Consider the following 19,663-nt stretch of genomic DNA (forward strand, 5'->3'; position numbering starts at 1 on the left):
ACACACTACGCCGCCAGGGACTCAAATCCTGCAGTGCCAGACGTGTCCCCCTGCTTAAGCCAGTACATGTCCAGGCCCGTCTGAAGTTTGCTAGAGAGCATTTAGATGATCCAGAAGAGGATTGGGAGAATGTCATATGGTCAGATGAAACCAAAATAGAACCTTTTGGTAAAAACTCAACTAGGCGTGTTTGGAGGAGAAAGAATGCTGAGTTGAATCCAAAAAACACCATACCTACTGTGAAACATGGGGGTGGAAACATCATGCTTTGGGGCTGTTTTTCTGCAAAGGGACCAGGACGACTGATCCGTGTAAAGGAAAGAATGAATGGGGCCATGTATCGTCAGATTTTGAGTGACAACCTCCTTCCATCAGCAAGGGCATTGAAGATGAAACGTGGCTGGGTCTTTCAGCATGACAATGATCCCAAACACATCGCCCGGGCAACGAAGGAGTGGCTTCGTAAGAAGCATTTCAAGGTCCTGGAGTGGCCTAGCCAGTCTCCAGATCTCAACCCCATAGAAAATCTTTGGAGGGAGTTGAAAGTCCGTGTTGTCCAGCGACAGCCCCAAAACATCACTGATCTAGAGGAGATTTGCATGGAGGAATGGGCCAAAATACCAGCAACAGTGTGTGAAAACACAATTGGTGGCTGACTAAATACTTTTTTGCCCCACTGTATGTGTAAATGACAGTTATCTTGGCATAGATCAATGATGTGGTGTCTTGAAAAATATTCAGTGACATCAGTGCAGTCATTTATTGTGAATTTAACCGATTTCAGTCTAGATACAAAAACTCTCAAAAATGGCACCCAGTGCCCCGTGACTTGATCTGTTTTCTAAAAATCCCAATGTCAACTTCAAATAAAATTAAAATAAACAGCATGAGGGCCAGATGTTTTCAATTTGGTGACCTCTTTTTTGTTTGTATTAGAAATTGGTGTTGGTTGGATGCTGCTGCCGATGAACTTGAGCATATTATTAGTCCTGGAGCAGAATACAAACTGTCCAAACCATGCATCACGTATACTTCTTACTGTTGACCAATCACACTTTTGACATGACCGGTTCAAACTTCACCCCTCTGCTAGGGTCAAAAAAGCACTATGCAGAAGCAACCAGGTACATGTCTTTCATTAGGCACACACAATAACCCAATCATAACACTAAACACACACTGTACCTACAAAATAATACATTCAATTATATATTCTATAGTTTTAAATAAACACGGTCACTATCATCATCGTCATTTAAAAATACAATGGTCTGAGGATTATGATCAGGCTATATCATTTCTGTTGTGTGACTGTACTTTTAATTTACCACACACTGTTCGGTGTCAATAATAAATAGCATATTTATTGGGACTGGAAGGATTTAGTTGGGGCTTAGGATAACAATAACCAAGAAGCGGATACAACACCTTAAACCAATGGTAGTAATCCAAGCTGAGCGGCTAAACCCTGGCTTCAGTGCATGATCTGTTGAACTTTACACCAGAGACCAAGACTTTTAAAGACTTAACACACACAAACCGGCGGTCACATTTCCCTTCAAACGACAGAGAATTGTATTAATGCAAACTGATTGGGATTACTGAGTGCTGAGGACATTAATGAACTATTAACTCCATCTGACTGTAATTTCTGTTATTGGGTATAAACATAGCTTGATTATTACGGAAATCTCCTCAGTTAAGGTTATACAAACACTGTTGACATTTAGTAACAGTTTCAATATGAGAAAATTAAAGTAATAGCCCATGTAAAATATATCTCAAGAGATATATTCCTTGTGAGAAATAAAAACATTTACTATGGATATTTAATCTGCAATATCAAGCAGACTACATGATAAAGAATGTTAAAAAAAAAATAGCTAGGAGGGAGAGCAGTGGTCACTTATTATTTTGTATTTCCCTTCAAACGACAAAGAAAAGTAGAAATGCAAACTGATTGGGATTACCGAGTGTTGAGGACATTAACTATTAACTATATCCGACTGTGATTTCTGATATTGGGTATATAGGCTGCATAGCTTGACTATTACAGAAGGCTCTTCAGTTAAGGTTTAATTTAACAACAGAGGAGTTTTACAAACACTGTTGAAATTTCTATTCACAGTTTCGATATGAGTCAATGAAAATGATTGCTCATGGTAAATATATCTCAAGATAGAGTCCTTGTGAGAAAATAACACCATTCACTATGGTTGTTTCACCTGCAATATCAAGGAGACTGACATGATAATGGATCATTAAAAAATAGCTAGCAGGGAGAGCAGCAGTCACTCTTACTGCTAATGTTTCCTCACATAACTCTAACCTCATTAGCTCATATGAATACAGCGTGCTAACACAGTCACATCGTATTTGTTTACATTAGATAGCTAGGCCTGCTAATGTTAGCTACCTAGCTGGCACGAAAGAAAATGTCAGATTAGGAACTTTAATTGACACAGAGACGCTTATGAGCAAGTCCAAATGTCCCTGCCATGTTGGTTTATTGTGTATTATTTTTGCAATGGGGCGGCTGAGTCCGTCTAAATCCCGGGACAAATGCGGGATACATCTGCTAATTGATCGTGGAGACGGAGCTAGCTAGAAAGACCTCATCTTCAGTGTTTTGCAGCTCGGACAAGCAACACAGAACACATTTCTGTCGAAAAACTAGTCCCGACGGGATAACACTCCCTAAATGTTGTATTTTAAAACGTCGTCCGTGTAAATGCAACGTTTGCCGGGGTAGTGGGGCCCTCGAGACTACCTAAGCTTGCTACACCCATCCACAGAATCAACCCATCTTACCTGCTCATCAAATCTAGTAATCACGGCCTGGACCCACTCCACTGGTTTGTGAGCCGCCATGGCCGGGCGGAGGGACACCGCAACGCTGGGCTGCTAAATCCAAGGTGTGAGGCCGAAGCTTGACAGACTTATTTATGAATGAAAATCTGCCCTGAATCGATGGGAAAGGACGAAAGGGGCGAGTATTTTTCCCTTTCTGTAGGCTTCACCATGCCACCGCCATGACACACCACCGGAAGTCTTCTTCAGAGAAATTGATGGGAGGTGTTGGAGACCAGGGTCAAGCTACCGGGAATGAAACGGAACACTTCCAGGCAAAATCTTCAAAGTAACGATTGTTTACGAAATGTTTTTCGAATTAATAAATACAAATATGGATGTTTTTTGGGAATGATAAAGCGACTACAGAGGGAGAAAAAACACTTCAAACATAAACGTGAAAAAAACAGCCAAGAAAATACCTCTGTTTGTTAAACGTTTCTGTTTTCTGTAGTTTTAGCCTCTGTGGTTTTATCTGCTTTCAGGCAGAATAAAATGTAGTTTAGATGTAACAACCTCCAGATTTGCAGGGATTAACTCACATAATAATTGAGTAGATGTTCTTCTCAATGAACTGCAACAGTTTTCATGTTATTGTTTTATTTTGACCATGATTTTCATGACTTCCGCTGCTAATGGAGGAAATTCTGGCAAGTGGCAGATCGTTTACACCGCATGCTTAAAGTAAGATCAGGCCTATCAGAATGTGTTCAGTGCTAAGAATGGATGTTTCTGTTTTCATGATTCAATCTTAGTCATTCTTGAAATAAATGTACACAGTATTGAAAATAAACACCACAAATAAAATAACCAAAATTACACGAAAAAAATATTATATACACGAAATTATATTTTCGTTGCTCTCAGCTCAGGAAGCTACTGTACCGTTGAGAACAGTAAAGATGACAAAACAAAGAGTCAAATAAAAAAATGAAATATTGTTGCAACAGATTGTGAAGGGTCTGAAGTGATGTTTCCTGACTGACTGTCCATATTAGTCTGTTTCAAGGGCGCAGTGGCGTTTTCAGTGGCGGCTGGTGGAAATTATTTTAGGTGGGGCTATTGTAATGGTGAATAAACCACACGGGGAACATTTTGAGAAATTACCCCTTAAATTAAATTGGCTACACTATTTCATCGTTGCTGTTGTATGATTGGTGTTTATCTACGGTATTTAGCGTCTACAGCACCTCCGCTTTTAGGGTTGACGTAGACCCAAACGTCGCCCGGAGGTCCCCCGGTCTTGTTGCGGGAGCTGCTGCACTAGCTTTGGGTCTACGTCAACCCTAAAAGCGGAGGTGCTGTAGACGCTAAATACCNTAATGCTAATGCTAATAATGCCAATGCCAGCAAATACAATGGCGGCTTAAAAAAACATTTCAGAGTTTTAAGGGGCGTGGTTTGCAATTCGCCCAGCCAATCAGAAATTGGTACTTTTTTCTCCCCAGGATAGTACCACCTCTCTAGCAGTCACTAAAAATGGGGGTAAAAGTTCTCGCAACTAAGTTCTCTTTTTGGTGTGAACGTAAAATTCCAGGCACTAATGGAACTAAACGGGAAAAGTACGGGGAAAAGTACTCCGGTGTGAATGCCAGGGTAGGATTTTCACGGCGGCCATGACGGCCATGGCTGTCGTAGTCCCTCGGTCTGGCCGTTATGCCCCACAAATAATTGTACGTCTTACGGCCACCATGGCCTGTGTGCCCCTCACACTGTTAAAATCTCGAAGTTGCTTTAAAAGCGCCAGAACAGTGTTTTCTGAACTGCATTATGCTGCGTCAACAACGGACGCGATGCGAATATTCTCATCGCTCTACCCGCTGGAGCTTCACCGCGGCTGTCAGCTGTGTTTACTCCTGTCATTCAAACAGGACGCGCTGGAGAGCGGGCGGGGCTTATTTCAATGTAAATACTGTGGTGGAAACCAACTACGACAAAATTAACCCATTTTACAGTGATTTAATTGTAATACACGTTTCAAAATGATGCTAAAGTAACTACATACTGATACCGGTTAGTAAAAAACATGAATTAATGCTTTGCCAAGTCTGCAGACAAGACGGCAAGCGAAAAACCTTTTAAAATGCGTGTTTTCTGAATGAATGAATCAGGCTAAACTAACCTGTAGCTGCTCCGTCCACACTCACAACAACGTCCTAAAGACNGTTTTTTTAAGCCGCCATTGTATTTGCTGGCATTGGCATTATTAGCATTAGCCCAGCGCACCAACGGAGAGAGTATAACTTATGGCAACACAAAAAAAAACATGGGAGCGGTGGAGATGAGGAGGTGTCGGTGTTCTGGTGATTTGCTCGGAAGGCTTCAGTAGAAGCTGATGGGAGTCCCAGCAGCTTCTACTGAAGCCAGTCCCCAACTCCGGGGACTTCCGGTCGGGGACTTCGGGTGGCAGTATACGCCGTGAAGTGGTTTGCGGCCTGCCAGTAAACCCAAAGCAGAAGAAGAAGTGACGTCAGCGCCTTCATTTGCGTAATCTTCCCTCAGGGAATTTATTCCGGTGTGAACACGATCTGTACTTAGTTCCATGGGGGTACTAAGTGCTGGGAACTAAGTGCTGGGAACTAAGTGCTGCAAAGTACTTGGTGTGAAAGCGGCTATTGAAAATCTAATAATTAGAAAGGAGAGTTGGGAAAAATGTATCCTGAGCAACTGAAATTCTTCTCTCAAATTGTTCCCTTGTTGGCTGCCATAATAAGAGAAGTGTTAGTAGTGCGTTTAGTGAACGGGTGGGGGCGGGTCTGACCTCCATGGCTTCCTGGGACAGCTGGGTGGTGTTGGTGAGCGGCACCAGCTGCACCAGGCCAGTGATGAGCTCCGCCGTGCTGCTCTGCATCTCTGGAGCCTGCTTCACCGGGTTCTGACACACAGAGACACAAGCTGGTGGTCATTTCATAAACTAACATTGACACGAAATACTCAGACATCTCTGGGGAATAGGTGCGTCAAAACCTGGCTGCAAGAAAAGAAGTCAACCTAAGGCTAATCATTATTAAACGTATCAATAAAGAGTGGTTTCTGAGCCTCACATGCAGCATGAGTCTGGGGTCGGCGTGGATGAGTTTGACCAGAGCGAGGAGGAGGCACTTGTAGCTTCGAGTGTCCAGTTCTGTGGCTTTCTCTTTGTACTTAAGGCTGGTGCTTATCTTCCCTTTGAACGTCAGACTCTGTGGGGGGGGCAGCAGAACACACGGAGAATCAGCATCAAAACACTTGATTTATCCTGGGACAAAGTAGATTCCATATATATCAAATCAAATAGAATAATACAAACATAAGAAGTTGAAGTATGAAAAATATATATAATAAAATAAAGAGATGCATACAAAAATAAAAAGTCCAATAAAAAAAATGTAATAAACTAATATTTTATTTATATTTAGAGTTAAAATAATCAAAAAATATGTATTTGTGTAAACAAAAGTAGTTAAAGTAATAATGGCAAAAATAAAATAAATATACTTATACAAACAGAACTTAAAGTAACAAATGTCCAATAAGAATTTGCATAATAAAAAATAAATAATAAAAAGTTAAAATAATAGTTCTGTAGTAGTGTAAAGTCCTCTCACGGGTGTCATGCGTAGAGGAGCGTGGGTGGCGGCGCCCTGTATCACCCTGTTGAGCGTGTCTGAGAACATGAAACGGAGCTCTCCGGAGTAGCAGTACACCGCTTCGATCTTAGGCCACCAGTCCAGGTGGGACTGAAGGAAGTCAGAGGGATACGAGTCAATTAACACGTCAAATGATTCCATCGTCACTCAGTCATGGAGAAGCTCTGCAGACTTACATTAGTGATAATTCTGTGCAATGAGTTGACCAGGACAAAGTGGAAGGTGGAGGGAGAGGAGGAGGCCAAGCAGACCTTCAGGGCACAGAGAAAAATAATCACCGGATTAGCTAGAGCAGGGGTTCCCAAACTTTTCAGCCCGCAACCCCCAAAATAACAGTGCCAGACACTGGCGACCCCTGTCAAGGGGGGTGGGTGCTAGTGAATTAATTTAAGTTTTCCGCACTCTCGCGGGATTATCTCCTCAATGGAGCGAGTTTAAGTGTAATCTGTTCTAGAAAAACGATGTGTTTTTTTGGATTTCAAGAAGCATATAGAGCAAACAATGGATGTATTTTATGAACATTTATCCATGCTGAAAGTAGATTTAGATGTGTTAGGAGTGAGATAGAGATTATTATCTAATATATGCACCGATGAAGCATTGCATGAAGTCTGTTGATGATCAGAGGCTGTTAGAGCTGTTGGGGATGCATAAACATTTTTTTATTTTTGTTTTGTAGGCAGACCATGCAGACCTCAGAGAGTTACATTTGGGCATGCGACCATAGTTTACTGTATTTTGTTTTGAAAATCCACAGCGGAGGTTTGTGTCGAACTACATGCGGTGTATTTTGCATTTCCCTCAGTAGCCAACGATCTGTGAGTCTGTTGGCTCGGACATAAACATAGGCAGGCCTGTGGTGCAGTGGGTTGAGTGTCGGTGTTCGGATCAGGGGGTCACAGGTTCAAACCCCACTGCAGTCAGCATGTCATTATGTCCCTGGGAAAGACACTTCCCCCCAAATAGCGTCTAACAAGTGACATGTAATGTAATGTAATAAATGTAGTCTGTAGGTGTAAAACCTGAGAGCATTTCAAATCGCATTTGAACTAAATGCTTATATAATCTGTAGTTGCATTTGTATTGTTGATTTATTTTGTAAACGAGGCGATGTAGAGAAGGTTAAGCTGTCATTATTAGGCTGTTATGTACTGTTGGAGTGGTAAGCAGGCCTATTGTTTTTGGATATGTGTGGAGTTAGGTGGTCCGTGAGTGTTTTTTTATTGGTTAAGTGGTCCTTGGTATGAAAAGGTTTTAAGAAACACTGCGCTAGTGGATTGTCAACGGGGGAGCCTTGCTGCGGGGAATTATACAGATCGCTAGTCCGCCCCTGAAAAATGTCTAGGCACACGCTATTCAGTGTTTCCCCTATATACAAATAGTGGCGGCACAGCGCCGCTGCTGAAATATGAGCGCCGCTGCTAGGGGGCGCCAGGCAGCCAGACACTTTTTTTTATTTTTCTTAAAATAATAATAAGTGGCGACCCTTTTTCATTTTTGATTGTTTGTTATGTGGATTTGTAGTATTTGTGTTACTTAGCTGTATGTTCAATAAAGGGGGTGTATTTTTGCTATCTTGAGACATTGCCACCTGTAATGTGACCAGGGTAGGCGAGGGGCCAGATTTCTGTCTCGCATGATGCGCGACAGGCGGTCGCCTACGGCGGCAGATCTGGGGGCGCTGCGCTGGTAGCTCTGGAGGGAAACACATTTTTGACGGTTGGCCACTCTCATCCAAGATGTTCGGCCTTGATGTCAGCCGCACATTCATATTAAGTAAATGTAACACCCTTTTCACCGGCGGTTAACATGTTTATTTGCTTGTACGGTGGGCGCGCTGGTAAGTGATGAAAGTGGGGGGGATGTGGGCTTATCAGCGCCCCCGCGCTCACGGCTAAGGTGGGGAGCCGTGGCTAGCGAGAGAGCGAGCAAGAGTGAGAGAGAGAGAGAGAGAGAGGGCGGGCGACTGTACCGCGCGCTGTTGGTTATTAGATCTGGTGCTAGCTGCGCTTACGGATATAAGAAGTAGATGTTTCTTACAACCAGGGTGGAAGGAGAGCTCTCTTGTCAGAGCGGCTGACGACGGGGCTCGAGTGAGGAACACGGGGGACGAAGCTGTTTAGATTCCGTTCTTCTCAGCTAGTCTAGTTCATCTCAGTGGTCTCAAAGTTTTGACCACAACTTATGTTACCACTTATTTCCAAGGGCCTCTTTATAACTTATTAAGGGATAGAGTAACAATTCAGGTTTGAATCATTTCCAATGTGGATTACTATAGGCAGTAAACAAATNTTATTCAGGAAGTATGACGCTGCGCTGTCAGTATGCTTCTCCATGTTTGTGATTGATCGAATGCTCCAAATACCACTCATTTCATGTGAACGCGCACCTAACTAGATAGGGCACGGCTGGCTTGAGCGATCCACTTGATAACCCGCGTCGTAGTACCGTTTAGCGAGAGCGCGTATGTTTTGGATTAGGCCAACCGGCTAACTCAAACATATCCAGGTTAGGTTGAACCAGCTTCGTAGTATACCCCCCTGGTCCTTTTCCCTCCTGTCGTTAGTTTCCCTGATGTGTCTAGTTGTCTGATTGTGTTCACCTGTGGCCCTTGTGTTTCTCCTCCCCTGCCCGGCTGTTTTTCGTCTTGTGATTACCCCTCCCTGTATTTAGTCTTGTCTCTTCCTGTGTTCAGTGTTGGTTCGTCTTTTGTTGGTGAATGAGTTCACCGTGGAGTGTTTTGTGTTTCCAAGTGATTTTCGATAAGAGCCCTTGAAATAAAGGTATTATCTGCGTTTGGGTCCTACCTGCTTCACTCCTCGTATCACTAATAAAGGTATTCTGATTCTGATTATATATAACACTTTGATTTTCCACTTTATTCTAATCTTTCACAGCAAACACACATTGTATGTTACTTCATTATTACTGTAAGTCAGACTATGCCACATAGCCTTTTAATGTCCATACAATAGATACTGAGCCATTTCACCCAAAATTAAAGTCAGGTTATTGTCAGAGTAATTCTGACTCATTTTCTTAGAAGTAAATGTTGAAATAGTTCACTGATAAACTGAAAATGTTGAGCTGCTGGTCTTGATGTGGGTGCCATATTCAAGGCAACTCATACAATTACAGTCAAACTGAGAAAGCCTTCTAAGGATTGAAAGAAAAAGATTGAAATACTCAAGCTCGCTGATAGTCAGTTTCCTAAAGCAATGATGCAGCATATACACTTTCAATTAATGTTAGTTGGGAATGTAATTATTTCACTGAAATGCTTTGCTTTTGATAATTCTTCTTTATAATGTGGACATCTTTGTTGAACCTTCCATACATGCACAAAGGTTTTAAATATCCATTACCGTTTTACAAAAAGAGGATAATTAGATGAGATATTCACCTGATGGATTACTCATCTCTTAGTGGACTTTCATCATCTAGAGCAGTGAAACCAGTGGCTGTGGGGATAGTTGGAATCCATTTACATACTTATAGACAGCTTTGGGAGATGTTTGGCACTAAGCTAAAGCATACATGATTGGTGGGTAATGGGCTGACACATTCAGAGCTGCTGGCCCTTTAAAGAGCTGAGGTTTGAGCCACATCAACAGAGCCCCCTTTCCCCAGCGAAGCCACCCTTGTTGACCTTCTGAAAGGTACCGCTCTGCCAAAGAAAAGCAAACACCTCATTTATCTTGCAGCCAATGCAAAGAGCAGATGCCACAGGAGGCCCGGGGAGCTGGCAATATGATCTGCGGATGTGACAAGATGAGCAGCCTGAGCTCCTGGCTTTAGGAGAAGACAAAAGCCACTTGGACATACACCGCTGCTGGATGGTACGCAGGTGGGCAGCGTAAATAAAGCTCAGCTCGGACATAAACACCAGTGGGCAGGGGACCAACAACACTGAGAGAACAGGAGCACATCCATCTTGAAACCGTAGTTTATAAATTAATCAAATCACAATCTTGAGAATTCATTTACATCGCTAATTTCAGTCTGCTTTTAAAAAAGCGCTAATAATCCTGAGCGTCCTCTTCAAGCGCAGCAGTGTAGTCGAGGGAGAAAGAGCAGCCAATTAAGGTTGTTTGTAGTAATACATAAGGAACGACAAATGCAGTGATTGCTGCGCTGTGAGGGGATGGGCTGTTTAAGAAGCTGTCCTGTCTGAGATCCTGATTAAAAATAAACAGCGCAATCAAGGAGCGTGATTGCAGAACTGGCCTCTCTAAGTGAAATGACCTTGATAAGTTCAGAGAGATGCATAGGAGGAGGAGGAAGGAGACGGAAGAAAGAATGGGTGCTGTTTTTCTTTTATGACACATACACCAATGCATGACTTCTTTAGCAATGATCTACTGTGAATCTCAAATGGCCACTTTAAATCCACTCCAAATTGCTCTCCTGCCACCTCAGCACTGAGTGCATTGAGTCTGCACACAAACTCTGTACCCATAGGTTCTAAAGTAGCAAAGTGAAGGTGGGCGGTCTGAAGAAAGGTTTTCCTAATAAATCACCAGGGAGCATTTAAAAACAGTGTGCATCGTGGCGGGGAGTATTTCTTTCTCCATTCCCTCTGAGAACACCTGAAGCACACACAGCTTGACTGCCAATGGCTCCGTGCTAAATCACATCACGCGCTGTGGAGCTGACTCGCTATTTGGACCATCTAGCAATGCTTGTGTATAGTACAGTCACACACACACACACACACACACACACACACACACACACACACACACACACACACACACACACACACGCCAAGTCTAAGGCAGCCACATTCACTAGAGGTGCCCTGACAACAGTTCTTAGAGCAGTTGCCAAATGTATCAAAGAGGTCCGGGAGCACACCGGAGGGCACCAGCACCACACACCAAGGGTAATTATCAGGACGGACAGAAAGACAGATAGACAGACAACCTCATTTATTGAAGCCAAGAGAATGGGAGCAGAGAAAGGACGCAAGGGGACGCAGTTCATCTCGTTATGAAGGGTCCAGAGAGCTGAACGTGGGCTTAAGAAAGCACACATCAGTTTAAAAGGAGATGTCTGCACTTTACATTTTATTACAAAACAAAGAGAAAAACAGTCATGCAAAACAAAGACAGTTGACCGATATCGTTCTTGACTCTTGATTGAGTGACAATGTCTCTTCGTTTTCTGCATTTTCCACAACTTCTTTCTGGTCTATTAATTTTGCGCCTTGACACTTAATTACAAAACAGAACTGGTAAACATCCCAACAGTTCATTTTGAATTAGCCAGAGCGGAGAAGCTACTCTCAACCACTGAGGGGAATGGTGTGGGGAGCTTCTGCCACAAAAGGGTAATTGTCCAACAGTCTGGTAAATTAACATCTGTAACCTCCATATTCAGTCGGGCTATTGGCTGACGGGGTGACTGACTTGGTTTTCTTGTGATTTGAAAAGCAAACAGTTAATTATATTTCTTTGCTTGCTCTATGTTGACAAAACGCAGTGAAAGCAATTTGAATGGAAATGACACCTTAAAATGCAATGTCTTATGAACAAAGCAAGATAAACTGGCAAAAGAAATTCCCTTGCTACTAAAAGTTGTTGGTCCATTGATAAAGTCTCACATTAGGCACAGTCCTTGAGCAAAATCTTCACCCGTTATTGCTCACACATACACACCTGCGCCCTAGTCTACAACCATCGACTCTAATGCCTCAGAGCTTTGAAGGCGGCACGCTTCACAGCTCCATGTAAAAACCACTTTGGCCAAGCATTGGCAATCTTATTACTGACTGCAAAACGACTAGCGACTCTACTGGCAAGACATCTGACCCGCTAAGAGTCTTACAAATTCCGTATTAAAATCAATTGGATGGTGTCCCTAAGGCTGTGCGGAGGAGATGAAGTGGAATTTCGATGTGAAATCAAAGAATTGGCAACAAAAGAACTGAGTAACACACAATATTTTCACTTCAGCTTATTAAAGAGTGGAGACGGTGCTTGCTGTACATATGAAGACAGATCTCACGTTGGCCTTTTCACCCTTTCTATAATCTTCCTGGCTCAACCTCTTCAGCTCAGCAAATCTTTGGATCTCTCGGTCCACTCTCACAACACACATGTGCGGACTCAAACACTCATTAACTCACACACAACCGCCCATAACTGCACAGGGTCAAACCCTTTGAAGGAGAATATTTGCTGATATCTGTCGGGTGGCTAAACCGGCATGGACCACAAAACCAAAAAGGCTGAGTTTCGACACAATTGACCAAATCCACTGAGGGCTGCAGGTTGACCAGTAGCTGATGCTTTCTCTGTCAAACTGTGTCTGTATCTCGGTCTGTGTCTCTTCAGTTTAAATCTGAAGAGAGGGCTTTTTCAATAAAGTGCTTCACTCTTTGATGTTTTTAGACATCCATGGGCTAGATTCTTGGGATGGCAATGTTAAACTGGAACCAGTCTATCACTTTGGACTGGACTGAAATGTTTTAATAGCATTTAGATGGATTTCCATTCAAGTTTTTATTCACATTCTTGGTTCCCAGGGGATTAATCCTAATGTCTTTAGTGAGCTCCTGACTTTCCTCCAGCGTAATACTTGGACTTTCCGCGAAAACGACAACTATTGGATGTGTCCACCTTATGAGTATGTTTGAAGCGGCAATATCATGAAAACAACATTGAGTGATGTGAAAACATCAAAAGGCAGTATTACCACAAAAATAAAAACCTTTAAGAGAAATGGGATTCACAGCCATTCGCCTACAGGTAGACAGACTGGAGGATTAAAGAGACCTGTTTTTTATCGTTTGTATGTGGAATAAAAGCAGAGGTGATTTTTTTCCTATCAACAAAACGCACCAACAACAAACCTTTTGAAGCCACAATATTTTACAGAAATGATGCACTGAGGCATTTTGCGCTTAATGCTCTTTTGGCATTCAGTATTTGTTTGAATAACACAAAGGAGGGAGACTCACATTATGTGTTACTTTGTGTGACCAAAATGATTAACCAATATCAACAGCAACAGAAGTCAAATACTGCACTCACTCAATACTCAAACCCTGTACACAAACAAAGTCATCACACAAAATATAAAGTGCATGGATAAGCCCAACCTGGGTATAAGGGTTCTGAATGAAATTCATTATACAACTTTTATATTCTCTCCCATAAATCCATGTGATTGGTTTCTGCAACCCCAGAGCTAGATCTCTGATTAGCGAGGAGAGCTTTATAAGTATCACACTGGTGCCTCGGCTTCATGAAAAGCCCTGCTGTGTTGAATCTAGGCAGGCAGTGTGAGGTAGAGGAAGACAGACAGAAATCACTCTCAGTAACAATGGCTTACCTTTCTCTTCTTCTATCCACGTAGCTCTAGCTCCTATTTTTCTTAGACTCCGGGGATTCCTTTGTACCATAATAAATACAAATTGAGCACTTTCGCACACACTTCTCCTTTGGGAAATGTGACACACTAGACTGGAAAACATTGGCCATCTGTAGGTTTCTCAAGCACTCCCTGTATCCAGTTCATCAGAATGTGACAGACAGAGCCTGTACTAGGGCTGCTCAATTAATCGTATTTTAATCGCAATTACGATTTTGGCTTGCAAAGATTATGAAAACAACATAATCGAAATAAAAAGATTTTTTTTTTTTTTTTAAATTGTTTTTTCAGTTGAATTATACTTCAAGTTCAGGGTAATCAACTGTTAAAAACACAATATTCCATTTTTTTGTTCAATAAATTGATGTTTTCAAAGTAAATGGATAATAATCGTGATATCAATTATTGAGCCAATACTCGAGATTGCAATTTTTGCCATAATCGAGCAGCCCTAGCCTGTACAACAATGATGCCAACATACTTGATATTGATATCCATGAGGGATGCATCTTTCAGTACCTCACTGCGTGTGAGAATGTGCCCTGTTGAGTTTTTTTTCACGAGATATGAAAGAACAACAAGGTAAAAAACAGGCGAATGCTTTAAGAGCTGTCCGGTGCTGACACCACATTCTTTTCATGAGGACTAACTCTAGCATAGGAAAACACAGGCATAATGTTGAAACAAACAGATTTCTAGTGTTTGCTTCTACATCATGGTGATTTAAGAGGTGGATAAATGAGACGCAATCCAATTCAGATGTACTGACAAGCCACCTGCTTTTAACAAAGGAAGGAAGCATCGCACCCAACCAGAGAGACAATGGAAAGGCCAGGACAGGAAAGGTATAACTGAAAGAAAGTCCACCCTTAACACCCACTCATCCAATCACTGGACAATACTCAACTATGCCCCTGTCATTAATTCAGCAGACAAAAACTGTAACCAGATGTCGTTATTTATTTATAGTATTTAATAGGGGAAAATGCTTCATCTGAATAATACATTTTGTGGGAGAGGGGTGTAGATCTGGGTTTGGGCAAGACAGGGGGGGTCATTGATGAATATTCAAGAGGTGCGTCTGGAGGGACTGTGGTAAACTACCTTTTTCTCTGCCTCTGTGCCTCCTGGGCTTTGTCTGCTCTGCCACTGGCCCAGCTGTGCTGCTCATTTGCTTGGCTCTGGGAGCGGTGGCTAGTTCAATATGGCAAATGCCAGACTATTATATTATTAGCCAAGGCAAAGCTAACCGCGGCTCATTTAGGATCGGCTCCATCTGCTCGCCAGTGTCAGGACACAGAGCTGTCGATCAAGCAGATTGACGTCCTTTGGTGAGCAAAGGTGCCGCCTTCATTAAACCGAGGAAACGACCCTGAGAATGGGAGAATGGAGATGCCAACTGAAACGCTGCCTAAAAGATGAAATATGGGCTGACAGGATCCCTGCACCCACCAAAAGTTGAAAGCACAGACTTTCTCGATCATTAATACAGACAGAATTGAAAGTGTGTGTGTAGGATGCTGTGAGTGTTTTCACTGCTTAATTGGATCAGGGTTATCTGCTTCTGTAAATTAGTCTCTCTGCAGTAATCTTCAGAATCCCTCCCACTTCTTCCATCACTACAGCCAAAATAACTTCATCCATTTGTAACATATAAAGTGAGAAGACGGCATTGAACTCCCAGTTAAATCGCAAAAATAGAAATGTTTCTTTTCTACTTTAGAATTAGGAGGATTAAAGCCATTAGCCAAAAGGCAGCCACGACTCATAGCACAAGCTTCCAACAATGGGATTTGTAGCTGGAGGCCCACCAGTCAAACAGCATAACTGGAGCCCAGAGATCCTCTGTACTGATACGGTGCAGTTGCTTGGCTGCTCTCCCTTGTTTCATCTCAAGCCAGGGTGGCTTCGTCTGTTTTAGGCATAGCAGAAGTTTCATTGTAGGAATATTAATGTCTTACATTTGTGAAATGTCCTATTCCTCATTCACTTGCCTGGACACTACTCAAGTGCAAAATTGAATTCTTGTCCATTCATGTCTTCCGCTACAAGTTTCTGCACTAAGCCAACACGTTCTCACTCCCAACCCGTCACTCGTACCTCATTCACACCAACGCAACTCCGGTTCAAGCTCCGTGCTAGAGATTTTCAGGTTCAGAACCGGTTCTTCGGTTTAGTTCCGGCTCTTTTCACACTCCCCAGAGTCCGACTGGTGCTGCGTCATCGTGTCATCGTTTGCGTCATGACGTAAGCGTTTGCTTGCCTGCTTCATAAAGCCAAACCGCGCGGAAACCCCTCACAGCTGACAACAACAACAATGGCCGATTGTGCTCCAGCTTCCTCTGTACCTCTTCGGAAGACCAGATTCCCAGTAGGTAGCTGGTCTCTTCAGTGGACCACTGCTGCTTGTTAAGTTTCTCCATCGTTGTGTACAAACTGGATAAAACGCCGGCTTTTTGTTGTTGTTCAGGAGTTGATCCCGCCCCTGCCCCCGCCTCGACGTAAGCGTGACGTATGTGGTGCGAAAGGCTACATTAATGTATTAAATCGATGTTAATCCATGTGTGTGGTTGTGGAATTAATGGACGTGCCGTTGTGCGATTGAGCAACGAAATCATTTACAAACTCTTCAACTACAACCCTAATTATATTTAAAAACATTTTAGAAGGCCTCACGAAATACTTTAATGTACATTTAAATTTAAATGTGAAGGGATGTGTGGAATGTGGTGATTATTATTCACCCGCGGATCAACAGGAAGTCCGGTTAACTATAATGTCTGTGAGCAACAATACCCCATATTGTTGCGTACGGACATTATAGTTAACCGGACTTCCTGTTGATGTGAAATCGGAAAACATTTAAAAAAAAAAAAAAAATACTTTATTCCGAGTTTGCTTGCTTTTCTCTTTGGAGGTCATCACATAACGGCATTGTAATACACGGTTCGGCTGCATTAAATATTACATATCTGCCGTAGTTCGCGATTTATAGAGCCCTGGTGAGAGGACTTCTAGACAAACAGGAATAACTGCCGCCAAAACTGAATATGTGATGTGGATCATAAATATATCAGCAATCAAACAAAATCTTCAATTTCTCTTCACACAATACGTCTCCTTGCAGTATCAATACTAATCGGCTGACTTTTATATTTGATCCAACCGGTATATTGGTATATGTACACCATAACGGTGCACAGCTGATAGAAAGGGACACCTGGTGGTTAAAGCATGCTATTGAAATGTATTATTTTTATTATTAGATATTAATAGGAGACAAAGACAGACAAACTAATAAGGCTTTATTTAAACATTAAAGAATACTTTAGGTTAAGATCTTATTTTGAATAAGAAAAAAGCTTTGGGGGTATACATATTAAGCCTGACAAAGTACTAATATATTGCTTTCCTGCAATGTTAACTACTGTAAGTTTAAGCACTTATTTTTAACTGATATTATAATATACTCTTATAAGATGTATGTAGATAGTATATAATATGACAGTTTAATGGTGGAGGTATAGACACATATTGATAGATGTCTTGTAATGCACTGTTGAGGAACCTGCGACCCAGGTTTTTCATCTCCGACCTTGTCAGGTATTGAACAATCAATACATAAACAATACAGAATTATTAAATAAAAAACACAGAATTTGTGTGATTATACTAAATGATTTACAAATAAACACCACTGTATATTTACAACTGTTACAAACTTAGGATCAATAAAGTATATCTTATCTCTTTCGACTCCACTTCGAGCGATATAATTACTAACAAAGCACTTGTATACTAATAAAGGACTGGCTTATCTAAAACCAGTTGAGTAGCACTTGAAATCTTTTAGCTCTATGAAACCTGATGTACTTATATGATTCTGTTTTCTTCAAGTTTGTATCTTGTTGGTCGAACGCACATATTGTAAGTCACTTTGGATAAAAGCGTCAGCTAAATGCAATGTAATATAATGTAAGATGATCGATGGCTAAGCCATATTTGCCTCTGAACTCTGAACCTTGATAAGTGCATGTTTCAGGCTTATCAATTAACAACAGGAGGGGTCACAGACATAAGACCAGCTGTTAAATAAAGCTCTTCTGACCTTAGCTGTCATGTGGGTATATATTAATGCTGCCCATTATGAGCACAAGCAATTTTCACCCATTTATTAATTATATGTTTTAAATTTGAGTGTTTCCTATCCCCTAAACCTCCAGGGATGTACACAGTTTAATACGAAAACGTCTTTTAAAACTACAATTCCCAGTAGAGACGTGCCATAGAGCATGTTGCAAAAAACACAATAGCCAGCATGTGTAGTTCTGGGGACGGGTTGGGGGAGGGGGGGACGCGGTGGACCCGTTCAAATCCAGTTCCAGTTTTGGACAGTCTGCCGTGGTTCCATCCCATTTCAAAGTGTTGTTCGACGCTCGGCGTAACCCTCGGCGCAAACTCAAACATCCAAATCACAGAGCTTGAGGACTAACACGGGGTTTGTCCATGGGTTTGTAATACTTACTTCCGGGTGTAAAATTCTCTAAAGCAGCGGTTTTCAAAGTGTGAGGCGCGCCTCCCCTGGGGGGCGCCAGAGAGCTTCAGGGGAGGCGCAGCGTGAGACACAAAAGAACGAGAAAAAGACGAGTAAAGTGACACTTGCCCACTTGTGGCTGTCTGTGGAGACCGAGTTCCCCCACCTCGCCAAAAAGGCTGTAAAAGTACTCATTCCCTTCACCTCCACCTACCTGTGTGAGTGCAGGTTTTCCGCATTGACTTTGATCAAAAGCAAGTACCGGTCAAGGCTGCAGCCAGAGGATGATCTGCGTTTATTGCTCTGTGCATCAAAGACGCAGACTCATTGTTCCCACTAAAGTAGGGGTGAGTGTAATAAGGAGTCCTTATTACACTCACCCCTACTTTAGTGGGAACAATGAGTCTGCGTCTTTGATGCACAGAGCAATAAACGCAGATCATCCTCTGGCTGCAGCCTTGACNTATTATTATTATTATTATTATTATTGTTGTTGTTGCTATAATGCAGGGGTATTCAATTGCATTTCAAAGAGGTCCAGTAAGAGAAAATGTAATTAAATGCTCTGTTTTCGCTGTCTACCTTCCGCCATTTGAAATTACTCCGACTGTTTCTCTCCTCTTGTCTCGTCTCTGTGTGTGTGTTTGAATCTATCGTGCTGACTGCACCGATTTGATTGGCTGAGTAGCGTCACCTCCTTAAAACATTAAACAATAACTTTTTTAAACCTTTTTATTTTTATGTTTTAAACAATATTGTATAAAACTCCCCCACTACTTGGACTATTCCTTGCACCCCTCTAGAATAAGCCCGAATGGTCTCAACCATATTGCATCAGTAACGTGCACTTGTTATTATAACAAGATCGCAACGACGCTGGTAGCGATCGGAAAATTGAGTGTTGTTCAGTTTGTGTGTTGTGGAACATGCGTGTCCGTGCATGAAAATATACCACACACCCAATTACAATTGCATGTTCAATTCACTACCCTGGAAGTTAATACAGTTGTTAAAGTTGGAACAGCCTGTGGACAGCCGTTCTTCCTTGCCTGTCAGTCGCCGACACCTTCTTACAGAGGACAGGCACATCTAGCTGCAGCACGACCCGTATATTTCCGCACGCCGTGTTCTCAAGACATATTTTTTTTAACATTTTCAACATGGTGGATAAATCCTTATATGCTCCCGGTAACACACTGAACGTCAACTTTGCCTCCTTATTACACCCACCCCTACTTTAGTGGGAACAATGAGTCTGCGTCTTTGATGCACA

The 19,663-nt window shown here is 42.1% G+C and overlaps 1 protein-coding gene across 1 annotated transcript; it reads right to left on the bottom strand.

Moving 5' to 3' along the window:
* Nucleotides 1–2,811: 2,811 nt before the first annotated feature.
* On the bottom strand, nt 2,812–8,213 carry LOC104950615 (neurofibromin-like; the record flags this gene model as incomplete). Its single annotated transcript, XM_010777155.1, has 6 exons — nt 8,083–8,213; nt 6,656–6,785; nt 6,438–6,569; nt 5,895–6,032; nt 5,612–5,725; nt 2,812–2,904 (listed from the first exon to the last, which is right to left on the bottom strand). Coding segments are annotated over exons 1-6 (738 nt in total), but the record flags the coding sequence as incomplete, so codon positions are not given.
* Nucleotides 8,214–19,663: the final 11,450 nt, after the last annotated feature.

This window comes from Notothenia coriiceps, unplaced genomic scaffold (assembly GCF_000735185.1).
Source record: "Notothenia coriiceps isolate Sejong01 unplaced genomic scaffold, NC01 NC01_scaffold00017853, whole genome shotgun sequence".
NCBI lineage: Eukaryota > Metazoa > Chordata > Actinopteri > Perciformes > Nototheniidae > Notothenia > Notothenia coriiceps.